Source organism: Prinia subflava, chromosome 2, assembly GCF_021018805.1.
Source record: "Prinia subflava isolate CZ2003 ecotype Zambia chromosome 2, Cam_Psub_1.2, whole genome shotgun sequence".
Classification (NCBI taxonomy): domain Eukaryota; kingdom Metazoa; phylum Chordata; class Aves; order Passeriformes; family Cisticolidae; genus Prinia; species Prinia subflava.
The window spans coordinates 62449080-62469706 of record NC_086248.1 but is presented as its reverse complement, the minus strand read 5'-3'; the positions used below and the strand labels follow the sequence as shown (position 1 = coordinate 62469706).

Below are 20627 nucleotides of genomic sequence, written 5' to 3'. Positions count from 1 at the left end.
GGGACCGCACAGCCCTACCCCTACCCAGTGGGCCGTGCCAGCCTACAAGGTGCCATGCGGTGCCGCCCGGGGAGCGCCTTTCCGGGGCACCCCTGTCCCCGGAGGGGGCCGGTGCCGTGCAGCAGCGCCTCGGAGGGGCCCCGCTCCTCGGAGGGGCCCCCGGCTGGCCGGGCCCGTCCTGCCCCCGGGCGCGGTGGGCCGGGCCAGCCCGCGGGGCCGCGCCGGGGCCGCCACCGGCCCGCGGGGCGCGGGAGCGGGCGGGGCGCCTTCCCTCCTTCTTCCCTCCTTCCCTCCGCGCCGAAGTTTCCCCGAGTTGTGCAAAGCGGGAGGCAGGTCCCGCCGCGGCGCGGGGTGGGAGAAGCATCGCGGCGGAGGAGGAGCGGATCGGCGCGGGCGGGGAGGAGAGGTGGGCAAGGAGCGATGACCTTAGCGAGGAGCCGGCGAGGGAGCGGGCCAGAGGCAGAGCGAGCGGCAGCGCGGGAGGATGGTTGCTGAGAGCCGGAGGAGAGCCGCCCCGTAATGCCACCATGTGAGTCTCTTCCCCGGGCTCTGGGGCCAGGGCTGCGGCTGCCGCCCGGGGCGCTGGGGGAGCGCGGAGCGCCGCGGGGCGAGGAGCCCCGGGCGGGTCGGCAGGGCTTCCCCACCACCCACGGTGGGCGGTGAGTAATGGCAGGGCTGAGCCGCGCAGGTAGGTAGGGCTGAAAGAATGGGGAAACGGGGAAGTGTCAGGCCGGGAGCTCGGAGGGCAGGGCTGGCAGGGCTCTGCCTCGTCCCGGCTCCGTGTCCGTCGGCGGCTCCCTGTCGGCTCCCGGGCGGCCGCTGCCTTTCCAGGGCACCCTAACGCCGTCCTTAGGAGCGCTCTGGTGGATTTCCCCGTGCTTGCGGACAAGTAGCGAAACGCTTGGCCCCGCCGGCCGCCTGCCCTGAGCGGCGGTGCCCCCGCACCCGCCCGGCCCCGGCCTCTCGGCTCGGGACCGCGGCCGCTCACGTCGAGGAGCCCCGGGACCACCGGCAGCCCTCCAGGTGTGGGGCCAGCACAAGTAGGGAAAAAGCAGGGGAAGAGAGGGCAGGGCGGGCTCCACAAAGCACTGGCAGCCCCGCCGCCGTTCTTCGCAGCGCACGGAGCGGGGGCAGCGCGGGGCTCCGCCACCCCCGGGGGCTCCCCCTCCTGCCGCACAGTGCCCTGCCCTCCGGGCGCCTTCCCCGGGAGCTTTCTCCTTTACTGACTGCCTCTCGCCGAAGGTAAGGCGAGGTACCGAGGTTTGGGGTTAGGCGGTGCGTTCACAGCCAGGAGCGAGAACCTGGAGATGCGCCCGAGGGAATCGGGACAAGTGGAAAGGGCGAGGGGTTCTCCCACCGCGCCGTTAAGTTAAGGCAGAAATCAGGAGTTCCTAATATTTAGTGTTGCGGTGCTACCGGGTTGGAAACAGCCAGCAGATTTGTTGCCTGCAACTGGGAAAAGTTCTCTTTGAAAGGAAAGCCAAGGGACTTAGATGGATCTGATAGGGCTGATACTGTTTAAATTAAAAGGCAGTGTCTTTTTTTTTTTTTTTTTTTCTTTTTTTTTTTTTCTCTTTTGATGAGCGTAAGGATGTTTTCAAAGTTGGCTGTAAGAATAATTAGGAACAAGTAGTGCTTAACAAAATGAAAGTTTTAATGGGTATTGTGTAATTAATCCAAGACATTAATGTACTACAGTTTAAAGCAATGATTTCAAAGTTAAAATCAACTTCTCTAATAATCTCGGGGAAGTAAACTGTGAGTTGCAATCATCTTTCACTTGCAGTTCCACTCGAGAGTGATTAAACTTAATAAATTTTTGTTTACAATCTATGTGAGAAAAAAAAGATTGTGAAGTTGATGTTATCTTTCTTTTAATTTTAAAGTGTCAGCAACATTTTTCCTTAATAGCTATAGACATATCAAAGACCAAAGAAAATCACATCAGTGTGCCTGAGGCATAATTCACATCCTATTCCAGGGAACTTTTGACAAAGTTTTGAATGCAGAAGATTTTGAATTTGTATTGCATGTTCTGGGGTGGTACAGTCTACAAATGAAATGCTCCAGCATTATTCACATTTTGTGTATGTTGTCCTGCAAAGCTGTATATTCCCTAAAAGGCGATGCTGTTTTGTCTACTAGCTGGCTGCTGGCATGTTGGGTAAAAGATTTAGTAGTTGGATGCAGCAGAACTCCCAGTAATTCCATCTTGAACTGTGTCAAGTTACTATCCATTTATGGTTTAGATAATTTACATGTCTATTTTGCTGTTCTGGAATGAATTGTGAATAAGCTCATTGTCTCCCTATGTTATAGGAAATGAAAGTAGCTGTGGACTAGACTGGACTGAATTGGTAGCTAGAGTGCATAGCTGGTCATGTCACACAGTGTCTACACTGGGAAATCCAAATCCATAGGAAAATTAGTACTTCACACTTCAGAAAAATCTGACTCCATAGAAGGCCAAAACCCTCAAAAAACTCCCTAAATTTAAGAGGGATTGCTGTTTTTAGACTATATCCATCTGTAGTACATGTACTCCTACCACAGGTGTCCTAAAAATTCCCGAATATATTGGGTAAAATGTTTTGGTCCTGTGACAATCTAGAGTGTTTTCTTCAGAGCTGCTAGTGTGTTATCAGCTAGGGACAGAAAAGGGCTTTTTCATTTAAACTGATACAAAATAGAGAAGAAAACTCACTATGAGCAGTGTTCAGCAATATTTATGTAACCAAAGACAAAGACTGAAATAATCCATTTCTCTTCTGAGATCTTTGTTTGCAGATCCATCCCTCTGTGACAGGGTCTATCCCTTTGCTTACCTAAACTCATGGTGTGTTTGGCTGCATTGCTGTTCTGATATCCATTCCCTGTGCTGTTAATGAATATTAAATGACAGAACACATCTTTTTAATACCATTTAAAATAAGAACACAGGACCAAAGGGGTCTCTTGGGCCATCAGATCAGTGCTTTCACGAGACCATATCATTCCTTGATAAGCTATAAGCAAGCCCAAACTGTTTGCTGATTTTTCTATTGAATTATTCATATGCTGCTTCTATTCACTTCTAGACATTTATTAACACCAGTAGCTGAGAAAAAGAACCTTAAAATAAATATGGTGGCTACTAAGCGGTGAATAATATCTGCAACTAAGTTGTGTTTTTTAAGCCTGGGAAGTATTTATCAGTTATTACAACAGCTTATCATAATTTTCTGAAATGTCAAAAATATAAAAATATCAGGGATGGATTTTGTTGTGAAAGAGGCCTTTTTGTTGGCAATGTGTTATCTGGCTTCCATCCCCGACAACTTCTTGTGTGGACAAGAAGACATTGGAGTGTGAGGCTGTGAGAAGTCAGCTTTCTGGATTTTGACTTTTTGTCTCTGCAACATCCTAGGAGCATATAAATAACTGATTTATTCACTAATTTATAGCACTCAACTAGTGGTTATGCTTTGTTAAACAGTTCTTCAACAATCCTCTCCAAAAGAAACAGATCTGACTCATGGTGTCCACATTAGTGGAGTGTTTTGGTAGCATGAGCTTCTGCGTGTGTTCATTCTTGTCAGAGTTTGATAAATCTTTTTCTTGTCAATTGAGATGATGTGTTATAAAGAGAATTGTTCTGTCCTTCAACGTTGGAGAACATAAGTGGTGAAGACAATTTGCTATTTTTTATATTTTTTTGTTTAATTATTTTGGTGGAGAATGGTGTATTTTTTAATAGCAATTGTGTAATTATTTAGTTTTTTACTCTGGGGAAAAGTCTTTATAGCTACTCCTTTCTGCCTTATGTTTGCACTTATTTATTCTCTGCTCTTGTTGCTTATCCATGTTCTTGAAATCTTTCTTGACTAGCACTTTTTACATGGGTGAGGATGAGGAAACAGACTATAAACTATAACCCTGGAGTACCGCAGAGTACTGGCTTGTAAGCATCATGGCAATGCAAGTAAGCAGTAACAAATAGAAATTGGCCAAATCAAATATCTTTTTCAGGCTAACATAGAATTTCATGTTTTTTCAAAAAGGCACTAGAGGAAATGTGACTAGATACATTCACACCAGACCTAAGCAGCAGAACCTTGTCACGTTATTTTTCCTTGAGTATCTCAAATGTGATGTCTTGGACTCTCCAGTTATTAAATGAGCAAAAACTTTGTGTAATCTCACAGAGATATCAAAAGTGATGATACAGACAACTTATCAGTTTGATGAAAATCAACACAGTTGATTTATCAACACACAATTTATTCTGAATTAATAAATAATTGTTTGTTTCCTAGCCTGATAATTGTTAACTGTGCTTGCTCAAAACAAACCTGCAACAAAAACCTGTAATGCAACTGCTTCTACAGGTTTGCATTGGTAGAGTAGGAAGCAGGTACTAATGTATCTCATTAGTACCTGCAAACTCTTCTGTAGGAACAGGAAAATTATTTTGTATCTCTGGTGTGTCATGCTGTTAGCCCCAACACTTCCATTTCCCCACGCTGTGAGTATATATGCATAACATATGTGCTTTGTGTGTGTAACTATTTTATGTATTCAAGGGTCTTCTATTCAAATTCAATTTTTTAAAATTAATATTAAAGGTATTGTGGACTTATGAATTATATACATTGGAAAATAACAAGTTCCAAAACCTCAGCTTTCTGTTTTCTGAGATTTTAACAGAGATTTTTGGATCACTGAGTTGAAGGACAATAATTCTATTGTTTGATAATCCAGTTACTTTGTATGTCTGGCTTCATCAAAGAGATTCTTGTATTTCAGAGCCCCATGTTCTCTGAGCTTGTCTTCAGCACTTGTTAAGTTTGACTTTACAATATCTCAGAAAAAATAAATCCGCCTCAGATTCCTAATTTGATACAACTACCCACAAAGAACTGAACTCCTTTTGTAATCAGATACCTGTGCTGTGTAACACTGCACTCAGGGGAAGCCTAACTGATCACAGCACTCTGCTGAAATGCCATTCACCTGGGCCCATGGCAACTAGCCCACAGGAGTGCTTTGATGAATTGCTATTTCTAAAGCTCAAATATTACTTGATCTTTTACCATAGTTTATCTTGCTGTGTTGATTTCCACTTTGGGAATAAACAAAAGATTACACTGGAAAAGGTTTTATATTTGCCCCCAGATTTTGCTGGTGGGTTCACAGCAATATCTGTAGAGCAGAATGAAGTTTTGTCCTTATCTACCTCAGGTAGATAATATCTTACTGAACAAAAGCCAGTTATCATCACCAAATAGGAGAGGAAGGAGTTGGTCAAAATAATGTGTGTTGTATTTTGTTACTTGTTACTTCCTTTTGCTTGCTGCTAACTTGTTGAATAAAATGAGATGTGAATGTAGTGGAGCACCATTCATTTTGGATGCATGGTTAAAGGTCTGAATAAATTTATTGAGAGTTTTGCTTCCTGTTCTGCCCACAATGGAGGAAACATTTTGGTTTAGCCGTTAAATATCCTCTAGGCTTTGAGGGAAAGGAAACTTTAACTTCAGGCTATAACCGATAGAGACTTTTATATAACTGCATCTATTTTATTAAATAATCAGGATGTCCCTGACTTCTCTGGCAGCACAAATGAGCTCCTAGATTTTGGCAAGGAAAGTTTCAGGATTTTCATAAGTCAGCAGAAAATATCATAGCTGTCAAAACATTAGAACTGAAAAATGGAAAGCCTTGGTAAGTGCAGAGGCAAATTATCATATACCATCTTTATTTGGTTAATAACAAATATTTATATATTATGTATAGTTATATAGAATAAATGTGTTTATATGTGTAAAATTTTTTATTTCAAAGAAAACCCTCTACAACTTAACTCTTCCAGACTGTGCTTCTTGTTTCTTTTACTAAAATACCACCCACACCTATCTGCTTAGAAGGCCAGTGCTGACCAGTTTTCCATTTTGCTGTCTGCTAAGAACCAGACAATATAATTTCTGACACTTTTTAGCAGACTTTTGCCTCCATTTAACCAATACTAAGGCCATCCATAATTTTAACTATTTTATTTACTGCAAGTTACTATTTTGACTAACAACAGTCCTCCTCATTTTCTTGTCTTGTAAAACTCCCTGAGTTCTTGGTTGCTTTTCTTTTTTCCCACAGGATGTCTCATGTAAGTGAAATGTGGTGCTATCACTGGAAATGGAAGCTGCAGCACTGTCTCTGCTTGTTTACCACCTATATTATATGCGTGCAGCAAGCAGGTAAGTCAGCAATTTATCTTCTTGCATAAATAAATGATCTAGGAGCCAAAGTTTTAACAACCGAAGATTATGCTTCTGTATGGCTGAATTCTGTACAATATAACACTTTGAGGAAAGTGATGCATTATGATCACTATTTGTGATTTTCTAGTTTGGGTCCTGTGTTCTGCTACTGCTGAATTTTCTTTTTGCCATTTTTTACAGTTTTGTTGTTATGAATTGTTACTGTTTTTTCCCTTGAATTTCTTCTTTGAGTTCTTTCATTTTGTTCCTTCTTTGTGGTTACTTTGTTAATGCCTACCTCTTGAACTTCTTCTGGTTGTTGCAGTTCTGTGGGTAATCATGTAGTTCTTCCATTTTCCACATTACTGTTAGTGCTTGCAGATTGTATATTTAATAACCCTTCACTGTAGTTCAAAGTTGTAAAATACCTGGAGTGTGCTTATTATTTTTAAAAGCTTTTATGATGCAAATAGTAGAAACATTCCTCAGCAAAGTAGATGCAAGTTATATGTAAGATAACTGTACAGTGGTAAGAACCATCAGTTTAAACTTGACATCATCTTGATCTGTGGTGACACTTCAGCACAGCATAATGTAACATTCTGGCTGTTTTCTTTAAACATATGAATGAGTGATTTCATTTAGTAAATGTCTTGGCCTAACCACTAGAGTGCAAAGTATTTTAGGAGATCCAGCTGCTTTGCTGGAAAAAAGATGTCTGGAGTTTATTCTGGAGCATATGAAAATTTCGGAGCAGCTTGCGGTGCCCAGCTAATTCTGTATCAGATGGATAGTTTTGCTTTGACAGGCTTGCCGTTGGAAAAAGGATTGTTTATATATAGAAAGGTCTTCTAACTTCTTTGGTAATGCTTGTCTTTTTTTTTTTTAAAGTGCTTTTTCATTTTCAAAACCTACACTTTTTTTTAGAGACAAAACAATGTTGTCACTGTGCAGTAGCACTTTCCATATTTGTGTCACTTTAATAGGTGTTTTCCATTTCCATTTCCATTAAACTGTAGCCAGAAACACATTTAGGATCTACTCCCACCTGAGGTTCCATTGGCTGATGGACTTTGTGTCCCCGTGTTCCTGGTCCATACTTGATCTTGGGCCATGCAGCTGCCATTTACATTGATTTACAAAGTAAATCAGCAAAGCCTCCTCTAATTTACATCTGTGTGCTGTTACCTGGTGACTAGAACACTAGGGTGCCAAAATTATTATCCTTTGCTAATTCCTATTCATAACAGGTAATTGATAACTGAAAGTGCAGGTGACACAGCAGCCTAAGCCACATGAGCCAGAAGGTCCCAGCCAGTGTGCCATGAGGACAGAGAAAGCCAACCACAAACTCACCCTCACCTCACTCAGTGCATTCAGCTAACTGCAGCACACCATGGCTGGCTGTGCTGGTGCTGAACAAGTAGGGTCAAAAGCCCTGTGCCAAACTCCAGGATACACTTCTATAAAATCATATGTGCCCCTGGCTATCCTCTTCAGCAGTAAAATGATTCGTGCCATTGCACTGGTAAAAGTTCCAGGCTCAAGGGCATCCCTGTGGTGGCTTTTCCTTTCTTGCCTCCACAGGAATGGATTTGAAATCTTCAAAACTTTCAATAAATGGAAAAGATATTTCCCTGTCTGCCTAAATGACAAGTAGATAAATAAAGTACACTGTAATTGCCCAGGTTCAATAGACAGATGTTTGCTGTTCAGCAGTGAAAGAGATGATTGGTAGTCTGCTGTTAATACTTGACTGAAACGAAAATGAGACATTTGCCTTTACAGGAACCTGTCATTTGGCAGTACTTGCCTGTAGACCCTCAGGGTTCATATTTCTTTTTATGTTGATGTAAAAGCATGGGTTATGCTGCAAAATGAAGTCTTTTCATCTGCCTTTTTTAATAGAGCAAGACAGACAAAGCAGGAAACGCTGCTGCTCCAGCATTTATTTTCCGTGTTCTTAAAAGGTATTGGTCATTTTGGCTGTGGATTCATTTGGTATTCATAATCTCTCTGGCAGCTTAAGCTTGACTGAATTTACAGTAGAAATCTCATAAAAGGCTGACATTCATCCAGATTCTCTAGTGAGCTGTAAGCTTAGAAAGCTATTGGTGCTTATTAAGCTTTGCCCAGAGGAGGTTACATGCAAGCAAGGATTAAGATCATCAGCTCCAGGTCTTATGGATTATTTAAGGGGCTATTCATACAGATAAAGATATCAGTCACACCGTGACATGGAAAAATGCAAAAGTAATAGTTTTATAGTTTAGTTTGAGAAAAAATACAGTACTGGGCCTGCTTTCAGAAGCAAAGCTTGGGAAAGGGGTTACACAGGAGAAAACAGAACAGGATTGGGATGCTCTGTGGAAAGAATGTTCAACCACAAATTAGTAAGGTACTGAAAAGCAGGTGCACAAGTGGAGTGCAATCTAAAAGTGTAGGTCTGAAACCTCAAAGGAGTCAATGGATGGATTGTGACACTTGAAACAGAAAGAAATTACTAACAGAAAAAAATTATAAAAATACAACATGTACTTCAGTTAAAATCTCAGTAACTATAAGGGTTTGGGCACTCTGGCTTCAGATCCTGTGTTGTGGGTCAGGGTGACATTACTGCACAGCTCAGGTAGTAACTTGTCAGGGTTCCATTCCTGTCTGAGGTAGATGTCCCTGATGGTCTTATGTGGGTCATTTAGAGGTGCCTCAGTTTCCCTGTGATGAGTGTACGTCTCGCCTCCCCTGTAAACAGCTTGCCTATCTTCCAGTGAAAGGGCTGCATCGGAGCTGAGAGCTTAGAATGGGGGTGTTTAAAACAGAATTAGTTAAATCTGATTTTGTAGGAGACTCAGATATTCCTAACTTTTTGTTTGTATGTACATTTCTTTGGTTTCAGAGAGCCCAGAAGAAAACAAATGGAGTGAACAGAGTTCTAGAAAACATGACTAGTGAAAGCAGACAGAAAGAACTAAGATTTCTTTGGTCTATAATAGGCAGAAGAGGCAATGACTAAAAACTGAAAATATTTAAGAAGGTAGGTGCAGTGGGAAGGCATAGACTGATATTTTCAGGCAGTTGACAGGCCAAAAAAAAAAAAGGGGGGCTTAAATTACAGCAAGATAAATGAGGGGAGGACATCTCATGCAAAGGTTTAAATAGCAGTGAATTAAATTTCAAGAAAGACTGGGAAATCCCAGTTCCTGGGAATGTATGATAATATTCACAAGAAATGGTTCAAATCTACAGTACTCCTACCCTGAGAAATACATTATATAATTTCCAAACTTCCCTAATATCTATAGTTCTTCCTTAATCATTGACCTGTAGAATCTCTTTTGGTTAAAAATCTGGGAAATGAGGAGACCCTTTGGAAATTGCACTTCTTGGAATATGACAGTGCTTTTGCTGTGTCTAAAAAATTGTCTTGGTGTTTGTTCTGTCACAATGGCTTCAATTTATCTGACATAAAGAAGCAGCAGTTCCGTACAGAAAGGAAAAATCAGGTTGCTTCAGGTGTTTGTAACCTCACAAAAACATTTAGTTTAGTCTCTCCCTTGCTTTTTTGCTTTTCTGCTGTCATAATAAAATGTCTATTGTATCAATATTGTGCTGTCTTTTGGAGTTGTCTATGCTCTCTACAATAACTCAGGAGCAGAACTGGAGTTTTTTCCATGATCTTAAATGCAGATTTCAGTTTGTATAATTGTTCTCCAGTCTAGTTTTCAAGTGTCTTAGACTTTCAGAGTTTGGAACACTTGAACATTTGAGGAGATGGTAGAATCCACGTAAGAGTTTTCACCTTCTTATGTCATTAGTAGACTTCCAATTACATAAGAGTCAATAAATATTGTAAGTTTTGACTGCTGTGCAACCATATTTAGTTTTATTCAGAAAGTGGAAAACATCTATTTTAATAAAACCTTGAGAACATCTATAATTCTTACTACACTATTTCTGCATAATGCCCCATGCTGACATTACCACAAAATTACTGTGACTGTAGCTAATGTCAGAATAAACATTTGTCCTTTTGGTCATCCATCAGTAAAGTGCACTGGTGTCTGTAGTCACATTTCCATGTCCTCAGCCCAGTTTAATCAGTTCTCAGAAGCTCATCAAAGAGTAAATTTCAATTCTGTTACAGCCCCTGGAATGTTAATTTTCGTGGTGATTCAAAGCAAAATTTTGTGCGTTGAAAAAAACCATCTCAATGCAGATCCTTCACCCGTGTGTCTGATGATGATCCACAATGTAAGATCAGCTTTGTCTGTTATGCTCCTCAATTGCCTCTGTGTAGATAAAGGAGGGTTTAAAGTCCTGCCTTGTTCATGGGAGCATTTCAGAGCGAATCTGTGGGTCCAGAAGCCTAATAAGGGATGGGAAGTCAGTATGGCGGGAAGTATTGCTCATGCCACCAGCGCTGGCGGCAAGAGTTAGTGACGTGGTGAAAATGGATTGGGCTTTATCTGGCACAGCCAGGTCAGGAAGTGCGGTTTTTCACCACGGATCTCAAGCTGCCTAACCCAGACAGAGGCCAAAGATCCTATCACTGGGCAAATGATGAAATGGTTGTCAGCACATTCCCTTATCTTCCTCTTTCTTACCATGTGCAGAGCAAGAACTGAAGTGCCAAGGCATTAATCCAGTCAGGCAGCACAGTCCTCACATACAGCGGGGACTGGTTTTATTAAGTTGTTTGTTACTGGTGCTTTGTTGAACTCCTCTCAGGGCATCCCAGGGGTGGGAACGGGTGTCCATTTATTGCTGAGCAGGGTAAATGTGACTGTCCCTGACTTGGGCATGGAAATTCTTATTTCTGAAAGTTATGGAAAAAGTCAGGAAATTCTAAAAGTTTGGAAAAAATATTCAGTCTAGCAGGCTCTTTCCTTACAGAGGCATACATAAATCATGAGTAAGGGAGAGATTAGTCAGAAGGAATCTATGGATTTAATGAATAGCTCCAAGGTTTTTTATTCTTTCCTCTTTCTCTGTCATTTTTTAAATATATATTTTTAAATTTAGATTAAACAAAATATAAGCTATCCCTTTCATGTTCTGTTTAGTATCTGAATTTTTGCTGGCTTGAGGCATATGTTTAGAATTTCTGTTCATACAAATCTTGCAGGGAAAAAGTTGCCAGTTGGCTTTCTTGTATTTCCCCTAGTTGACAGTTTGTTAATATAAAAGTAAATTACTGTTGAAATGAATTTCACAGGAACCTGCCTTTCATTACCTCTGTTTACTTTTTTTTAGCCATAATCTTTTGATGGTGTTGATAATTCTTTTCCCTTGAATGTTTCAACATCATTGCATAAACCATGACAGTAACCAATACTGCCGTAAAAGCGCAGTGATTTTTCCCCCTCCTCTGATATGCCCTCGCAGCCAAACCCATTTGGAATGTGCTCAGGCATTTCTAAGCTGACCATGACCTCATGGTACAGGGTCTCTGCCCTCCTTTATTAGAACAAAGGCTAAATAATGTACCTCTCTATAAAGAATATACCTTCAAAGAAAGAACAACCTGTCACAGAAAGTCCAATCTTTATGACCTACAGTGTTTTAGAATCTGTTTATAAATTATTTTTGCCTCATTTTCTCTGTTCACTGTTAGAAATTAAAATACATAGCAAACAAAAGCTTGGATTTTCATCAATACTGTTTATCACATCACATAATAAAAGTACCCCCCTTAGCACTATATCTGAAAATAGGCCCAAGATGACTTGTGGCCATCTGGACTGTGCTTTCCAAAAGGCTGCCCTGATAGATGTTATTATGTGGAAAAAAAAATGGTATTTGTCAGTTTTTCTCAATAAAGTGAATGAAAATTTTAGAACAAAATGTGTTTCTGTCTTATTAAAAACCTGAATGTTGCAAGTGCCACTTTTTTGTCTCCTGTGGATTACTAATATGAGAAGCATTGCATTGTGAAGGTGTTAACTAGAAATAGAAGTTTTCCAGGTACAAGTTCCTGACATACAAGCCTAGCAATTGTGTGATGTGCATTCCAATATGTATCACAATTAATACTGAGTAATTAAAATGGTTGATTTAATATCCCAATGGGCCTTTTAGAAGTCAGTAATTACCATGGTAAAGTCAGCATTTCTCAATTAATCAGAAGGGCTGATCTTGCAGATCTTAGATGCCTATTTAATGTCCATGATTTTTTTGCTAGGACTTAGTATTTGTTTACTTAGTGGGATTGCTAAAGTGTTTTGCACAAGGTGGAGCATGGACTACTTAATAGATCAAGGCCTCAGTTATCACTTTCTGATAAAGAAATGTTAAAATTTGCATTTTCACACAACCACAACACAGAGATGTCTGACATAGATACACAATACTAAAATGAAGAAAAACATATATGATGTTTATCTTTCAAGAATCTGAAAATAATGAGGGAGTTGTAGCTACAATCTAGTAAGGTACTGCAATATAAGAAAACTTACCTGGAAAGTTACATTCCTTGTTAAGACTGTGTATGAAAAACATCTGATTAAATTTTTCTCATGTACTGTTTCTGAATTTCTTTCTCTCATCATGGAAGAGAAAAATCTCTCCTGTGGGAGGAAAACAAAGTATTTTAGCTACAGACTGTGAACAATTTTTACAGAGTTAACAAAAATATTAAAGTAATAATGATAAGTTACATTGGAGAAGTACATCCCTCGTTGTGATATGTTGAACCAAAACTACTTTTCCTGCCCTAGATATGATAATACAAGCATACATATCAAGGGAAGGGAGGGTTTCCAGAAACCCCTCTTGTTTTGTCTGGGTTCAGTTCTTGTTGGTCTGCTCAGTTCCTGTAAATGACAGACTAAGCTTTCACTCCTGCTGCAGTACAGGAAAATTAATGGTATAATCCAGAGTTAGAAGTCTGCCTTGTAGTCTGGCCTCCAGATATCTTTCAAACAAGTTAATTTTAATTGACATCTCTGAAAAGATCATGCCGCTTTCCACTCTAAACCAAACTGCAGTCCTATATTTTTGGTACCACTATGAACTTGTGCTCTTCTTCTATGATCTTTCAAGTTGTAAGTTTTGTAGAGTTTTTTTGTTTATTTTTTTCTCCTATTGTCTGGGGCTGCAGCTGCTTGTACAGTATCTTGGCTGTTTTCAATTTGTTAGTTGGAAACAATTTTGCTAATTGTTAAGATTTCAGCTCCCAGAGATGTTTACCAATTCCCATTCTGTGAATTTCCTTTTCAGTAACTTCTGAACATCTTTTCAGTTATTTACTGGTTTGTCCAAATTCCAGTGTAGCAAATAGTCAAATTTGACAATAGAGGCCACCACAGTGGTAACTCAGATTGCATAATCTTCTAAAACTACTGCTATATTAATTAAGATGTAAGAATTAATATTGTATGGAAGTGTCAGCATGGCATATTTTCAGAGAAATTAATGTTTGAAACTTCTTGTAGACTGATAAAGTGTGTGTTGGAAAATAATTTACTCAGAGAGTGACAAAAAGTTAGTTCCTATTTTTGAAACCATTTTTATTCTGGATATCCCCAAAACAGTCCAGCTGTCTCCCAGTGCACTGTAAAACAACTGCTTTTTTTTTCCAGAGCTAAATACCTGCAAGAGCTTCCAGGGTAGATCCATGAACACAGGGTAAAGCCATGAAGAGATTGTCACACAGCTAATGTAATTTTTGGAAGGCTACAACGCAATCAGATTTTTTTCTAGTTGCAGCTTTTTATCACTCATGAATATGCTTCTTAATGGGTGTCAGACAGAAAGCTGCAACTCTCTCAGTCTTGAACAGAGTTTGTTTTGTTCAGATGCATGCTCTGGCTTCTCAGAGCTCTTTTAATTAAGAACTGTGCAGTGACAGATCCATACTATGAAACTCAAGGCATTTTTTAATCAGAACTTGCTTTTTAGGTGGAGAGAAAGACCTCATGGTTGAAGTTATCACAGAGGCATTTGTACAAGTAACCCAGTTCTCTGTGACTTTTTTTTGAAGTGTGAGGGCCACTGTTTTTTCCTCATTGTCTTGAATTTACAGGAAAAGTCTGTAAATGGGTTTAAATTTTGGATGCTTTTTTCATCTTCTGATTCTATCTAAATATCTTCCCTATCCAAAGTATGATAGTCACATATTACACTGCACTTTATAGAAATTGAAAGCATGCAGAGAATCCCGAAATCACTTGTCTGATGAATTATTAAAAATAAAGAAAGGAACAATAGTATGTCTTTTGCAATGAAATCTAAAATAACTGGGAGGTTTCATTCTGGATGTGGGTGTCCCATCTATCCAATGTTTTGAATAACAGATCATTCGAATGGTGTTAATTTATCTTGGGTTTTAACTTTGGTTTAAAGAACCATTGTGTTTCATGTATGTATGTAATATACACACAAAAATAAAAGGGCAAAATGCTGATGTTGAAAAATGACTTCATTTGTACAATGGGTTAGAAATTGTGGTGTTTTAAAAAAAATTGTTTGACTGATAAAGGTACTTAAAGGAAGTGTAACATTAACAATAATGGGCTCTCTCCCCCACATGGGTAAGCCTGGTACCCATCAGATGTGCACTGTAGCTGCTCTGGTTACAGTTTATTTATATCACTGGTTTATAGAGTGTATTTTTTATTCTTTGACCAGTCAGATTTTGGCAGTATATCATTTCCATGACATCTAGTATTCTGATCTAATTTTGGATTGGCTGTGCTTCTGCTAAAATCTTGCCATTGGAACTGGCAAAAGCATTGTATATCAGAAATGCCACCAGTCAGGCCTTCCCTCTGTCGGTCTCTGCATATGAGGAATTTCTCTACTGTTAAGTGATTATTTCACTGCTTTACAAGTGAATTGCATTTAACCCTTCTGATTCCTGGAGAAGTCTCTGTGGAACTCAAAAAGGCAGAAGTAGCACATGTGGAATAATAAATTTCTCCTTCTGGTGGCCCATGGCAATCAAAAGATACTACTGAGGATTAAAAAGGCAAACATCTCTCTATGTGTATACTCCCTCTCTCTAATAAAATATACACATATTTTTCATGTGGGTAATACCAAATAATAAATTTCTAAATCTCTCACCAAAATTTAGTAGCTTAGAAGTTATCTGCAAATAATAGCTGGCATAGTTGTCTTTAGTTTTGGGTGGATTTCTTTCCCTCTTTATTTGCAATGTTGATGTATGTGATAATAATATTCTATTTTACACAACTCCTGTGCTTACTGACTCCTTTTGCTATTACCTTCAGCAGAAGCATCTGAAGTTGTTGGTTTTTTTAGAGCTTAGCAAAATTGAAATACTGGTGATTTAATCATAGAATCAATAGCTGAACTCAAGACCTTAGGAAAAAAATGCTTGGCTGCACAAATCTTTTCTGAGTAGCACATCATAGCAATGGAATGTTGCAGATGCCAGAAATGTAGCTGAGAAGAGTCCAGTTTTTAAAGCTATTGTTTTCAAAACATTTATCTTGCCTTATCATCCTAATAATTTTTCTGGTGTAATAAGAATCTGAAGGAGAAAATTACAACATTAGTTTTAAAATTTTGTCATGTTCTCTTAAAAGCATTATTTTTCTTAAATAAGTGTTATTTTCAAGGAAGTAAAGGAAAATAACTTACTGACAATGTGATTGAGAAAATAATGAAATAGTTTCATGGAAGGTGTGCACTTTGCTTTTTGTGCTTAGGAATGGTGACATTGAGACAAATCTGCTTTAATCTTCAAATAGTTTTGCACAGCTTCTGGACTAAAATATGAGGAAATTCTTAAGGACATGTTCATGTCTGTATGTTCTGGTGATTCCTCCATGGGCTGCATAACATTCATTTTACTGGGTCCCACCAAAGTCAATGCAGGTTTTAATGTCTTTGAGTAAGAGCAGAGTTACATCACTGTGGAGCTCTTTGGAAAATCCCTCCCCAAATGTCCAAAGAGAAACTATTTGGAAGTTTGTGTCTTGACTAAGCTGTGCTCCTATGTCAGAGGAAGCTGAAGTTCTGCCCCATGGCTTTAAAAGATTTAACTTCCATGGTCCTGCATCACTGTTCAGTGTTCAGAAAGGAAAAAGGCTTAAAGAACGAAAGAACTGTTGCTGTGAACACTTGGCAATGATTATATGTTGTAACTTGTGGGTTTTGTCTGCAGATTACTGTGATCTCACCCAGTGAAATGGAAGAGGTTTTTGTATTCTGTTTTTTGTCTCTGTAATCCCCATGCCATGTGAATCCTTTTCTTGGTGCTTAAGAATTGACTTCAGCTCCAGCAGAAAATTCAGATGCACAAACTCTTCTGGAAGGACTGATACTGAAAGACTTTTTCTTCTAGCACTGTTCCTGCTTTTTCTGGGACATGATACAATTTGTGGGCACCTCAAATTCCCAGAGATTCACTGTTAAATTAATAGTCTCAGCACTTTCAAAAACTGAGCCAGGGTGAAGCCAGAATTTTTGCCCTGTCACTCTCTTTTTCAGCTAGGTTTACTACATCTGTTTGGGGATTGTTCAGTAACTCTCGGAGTCAGTTAAAATATGGTAAGAATTCAGATATCTACTCTGGTTTTTAATCCTAATCCACAGAGGAAAGCTTTGTTTTTCCTTTTGAAGTGAATTGCTTTTGATTATAGTGGGATGATTTTTTGAGCTTTCCTCTTATTTTACTTTAGTGCACGTGTTTCTAGTGAGAACACAGCTCAGCCTCGCCAGAGTTTTAATCTTTAGGGTGAAGTTTACAATGCTTCTTATCTTAATCAGATACCATGTTTATTCACTTGAAATATGTGGAAATCTGAAGAAACATCTTCTATTAGCAGAGATCAAGACAAACTTAAAAAAAAAAGAAAATCGGGTCTTTTAGCAATTTATGGTGTTTCATATTAGATTTTGATTAGTTTTCCTTTGCAGAGTTCAATACAAGAAATGATATATGGACAGCAGAATGAAAAAATAGTGTTGCATACTATAATAACAACAAAAAAAATGTCTGAAACTAGAATCTGGTCATCAAAATGAGACCATTGTGAATCACAAACATAAGTTACTTAATAGCAGTTGATCAAACTTTTTTTTTCTTGCCAGGAAGCTCTTCTGTGGTACTTTTAATTTGTTCTTTACTTTGTCATAATTTAATTCTCTTTCTGTCTGTAGTTCAGTTTTTAATACTGGCCCTCACAATAATTCTCATCTGTTCCTCTTATACCATTCCTCATAGTAATTATGGTGTCAGTGTGTAAACTTCGAAGTGTGTCTACAAATACTGATGGTAACCAAAATGACAGTGAAATGGAATTAGACTTTGTATGGCCCTGGTGCTATATACATTCAAGAACCAGTTACTTGGCAAGCAGGGAGATATTCTGCACTATTACCTACCATTTTTGGGCTATACATACCAGTTTGGGAACATTATGAAAAACTGAAGACCAATATTGTCAGTTTAAACACTGATCTGTTCCCTAATGGGCCTTTTGTGGGGTTGTGGCATATATTACACATATGAAGCTTTCAGTAAGTTTAACCATTTGCCTTCTATGTTTTTAAAGCTATAATGCAATTCAAAGAGGATTGTCCACCTAAAGTCATAAGATAAATATTAAATAATAATAATGGTGGTATTTTATTATTTTACTCCATGTAACACAAGTTTTTGTAAGTTAATGAGTACTTGCTAGCCTTATCACTGCTGGAGATATATAGTCGGGAGGTAGCATCAACCATTACCCTGTGCTTGTCTACTGCCATAAATAAAGCTACTTGACTTGTTCTTTGATGTTACTTTTAAAAATACAATTATTATAAATTATAAAAATGACTGATAAAAATGATCCTAAAGCATTGTATATTTATGATACAACTTAAACTTTAACAGAAGCAAATGTTGAACTAACATTTTGTATCAGTTTACAGACAAATATCCGTACGGAAACAGGGTATTGTGTTTATTTGGGTTGTGCAGGTGGATCTCCTGTGTGTGCTGACAGATTTATAAATCCAGCTACAGAGCACAGAGCCTTTGTCCACACTTTAAGTAAATTATGTTCTTGACTATAGGCTGCTTTTGTCATGGAAAAATATATCTGTTTGAGACTTGAATGAATAATTGCTTTCATTGTGAACACCTCTTTACCAGCAGCAGTAAGAGAGGTTTGAGTGAATATCCCAATTATATGTGGATAATGTCATATTAGGCTCCCAATTATATGTGGATAATGTCATATCCTTGTAATCTATCTTTTCTAATTATGACACAGTATGCTTATTTCTGAAATGCCACATGCTAATAAATGGCTCTTACTTGTCTGTTACTGCTTTTAGGTAACACAACATTTTAGTCATACCAGTTCTGATAAAGAGTAAGACATTCACATATTTTTATTTTGCAGTAATTTCCTGTCTTATGTGGAGGTGAGGAAAAGCTTGGGAAATAGAGAATTATAATCTAGAATCAGCAGTTGCTAGGTTAGTTGATATGTCAGAAACCTGCGTGGTAGACCAGTGGGGAAGGTTTCCTTTGATTGTTACACAAGGGTAGTTTTCAAATTTGGCTTATTTAAAATAATAGAAGAAAACTTTAGTAAGAAAATATATAAAAGGAAGTACTAAGGCTAGAAAGCTGGCAACCCTCTAACTAGGAAATAACAGATTTGAAGGATTCAGCTTTCCTATGGATTTTTCCATTTTCACATCCATGGTGATCATGCAGGGTGTATTACAAAGCCACCTGCTTTTTGTCATTTGCCTTCAGTTTCATACAAAGTAGACATGCCAGGAGGCTGAAAACAAACATGATTTTTCAAGTCTTTGCTTAAAGTGTGGCCAGAGGTAAAATATGTACACAGAATGAGGAACTGGATTGTAAAGAGATCTCATGGCAAGGGTGGCTGAAGGCTGTGCTAGAAAACTGAATTCTGTCTCTATTTTCTCTTATGGGTGGCTCAGCAAATGAATTTCATGCCTGTCTTTAATGTGTCTCAGTTTCTGTCCCTAATTTAAACCTATAGAGTGATTTGCATCTCTGGTTGCAGCTGAGGTGAATAGGAACTGTCTTTGACTATATTAACCTCCATATAAAGCTGCAAATCACAAGTTAGGTCTTGCATGTCTGAGACACCTAACATCAGAAGATTTTTCTGATGTTGATTTTCCCCAGATATACGTCTGTAAAATGAGTTTAAGAATATGTCTTCTGCACAGCTGTATTGAAAGTTTTTTTGATAAAATAACTGTTGAAGAAACCTTCAGATGTTATACTAATGAACACCACAGAGGAGCTCATGAGGAAGTCAGCAATAATGTCTCAGGAGAGAACTGGAATTGCTTCAAGGCTGAGGGCAACACATCGAAGAACAGGATACTGCAAAGTTGCTTATTTCATGGGGTTTGTCCTTCCTGTGCACTCAATGAGATCCTGCAAAAACAGTAGTATGTGATTATGTAAATGAAGATTTTTTTTTTCAATTATCTGTGCACAAGGGCCAGAGGAAGGTTAACTCTGGCATTTCCTAAGTTCAGTTGTCCTTGATTGTGTAGCCCTAATGGTGTCTGACTGTTTCTGGGAGGGGTTTATATTGCTGAGGTGTCTGTGTATATGTAGATAAAACTATAATTACTCTTAGAGATGTGTAGTTAGAATTCTAATGTATCCCATATGCAGAGCAGAAAGTCCTCTTAACAAAATGTAATTTACTTATTTTTCTTGTTTCATGCATTCTCATGTAATCAAGAGATCCTCCACTATATTTTTCAGATATTTTAAGGAAGCTGAAATTGACAGTGATTAGAGTAATCAAACTACTTTCCTGTGAAGCAAAACTTCCTTTTTCATTTAATTATTTATTGCAGTCTTTGAATGATCCAGCAGTTAGAACAACTGCAACTTGGTTCTGTACAACCCATGTGACACCAGAACACAGTATTTTGTAATAAAAAGGAAAAAATGAACAGAGAGATGTTCTGTTGTTGTACTTCCAGCATGCTCCTATCCCTTGAAAGATTTTTTTCTTTCACTTCATTTTTGTATTCTATGAATAACTTCTGGGGAAATTCTGATTACACTTTGGAACAATATAATTTCTTGATTTTCTCTGGTATTTTCTCCAGGGTGATGCATGGGTGCATTTTGGTTTGGGTTTGGGGGAATTGCTTGCTTGTTTACTTTTTTGTGTTTGTTTTTAAGGCAATGAAATTTTAGTTTATTGATGATTGGTATTGTCCTGTTGTAAATAGAAAACAAAATATTTGTCATTAGGAATAGAGGATTCAATGTTACTCTTAGCAAAAGAGTGACAAGCAAATATCTATCTACAGAAAAGATGTTAAGGCTTTTACTTCTGTACTGATAGTGTGTGAAGGATCACCTGGAGAGTGTTTTTGTCTGGATGAGCAGGTCCTGTGTGGACTGAAGTTTGA

The 20627-nt window shown here is 38.8% G+C and overlaps 1 protein-coding gene across 6 annotated transcripts in view; it reads left to right on the top strand.

Annotated features, from left to right (window-relative positions):
• The first annotated feature begins 323 nt into the window (after positions 1–323).
• The window catches only part of ADGRG6 (adhesion G protein-coupled receptor G6), a 109283-nt gene continuing 88979 nt past the window's right edge, over positions 324–20627 (top strand). For 3 of the 6 annotated variants that reach the window (XM_063390248.1, XM_063390250.1, XM_063390251.1), the window contains exons 1-2: positions 330–529; positions 6133–6233. In XM_063390248.1, coding sequence (XP_063246318.1) covers positions 528–529; positions 6133–6233 — 103 coding nt within the window. In that variant the 5' untranslated portion in view covers positions 330–527. The other 3 variants (XM_063390252.1, XM_063390246.1, XM_063390247.1) reach the window with 3 other exon arrangements.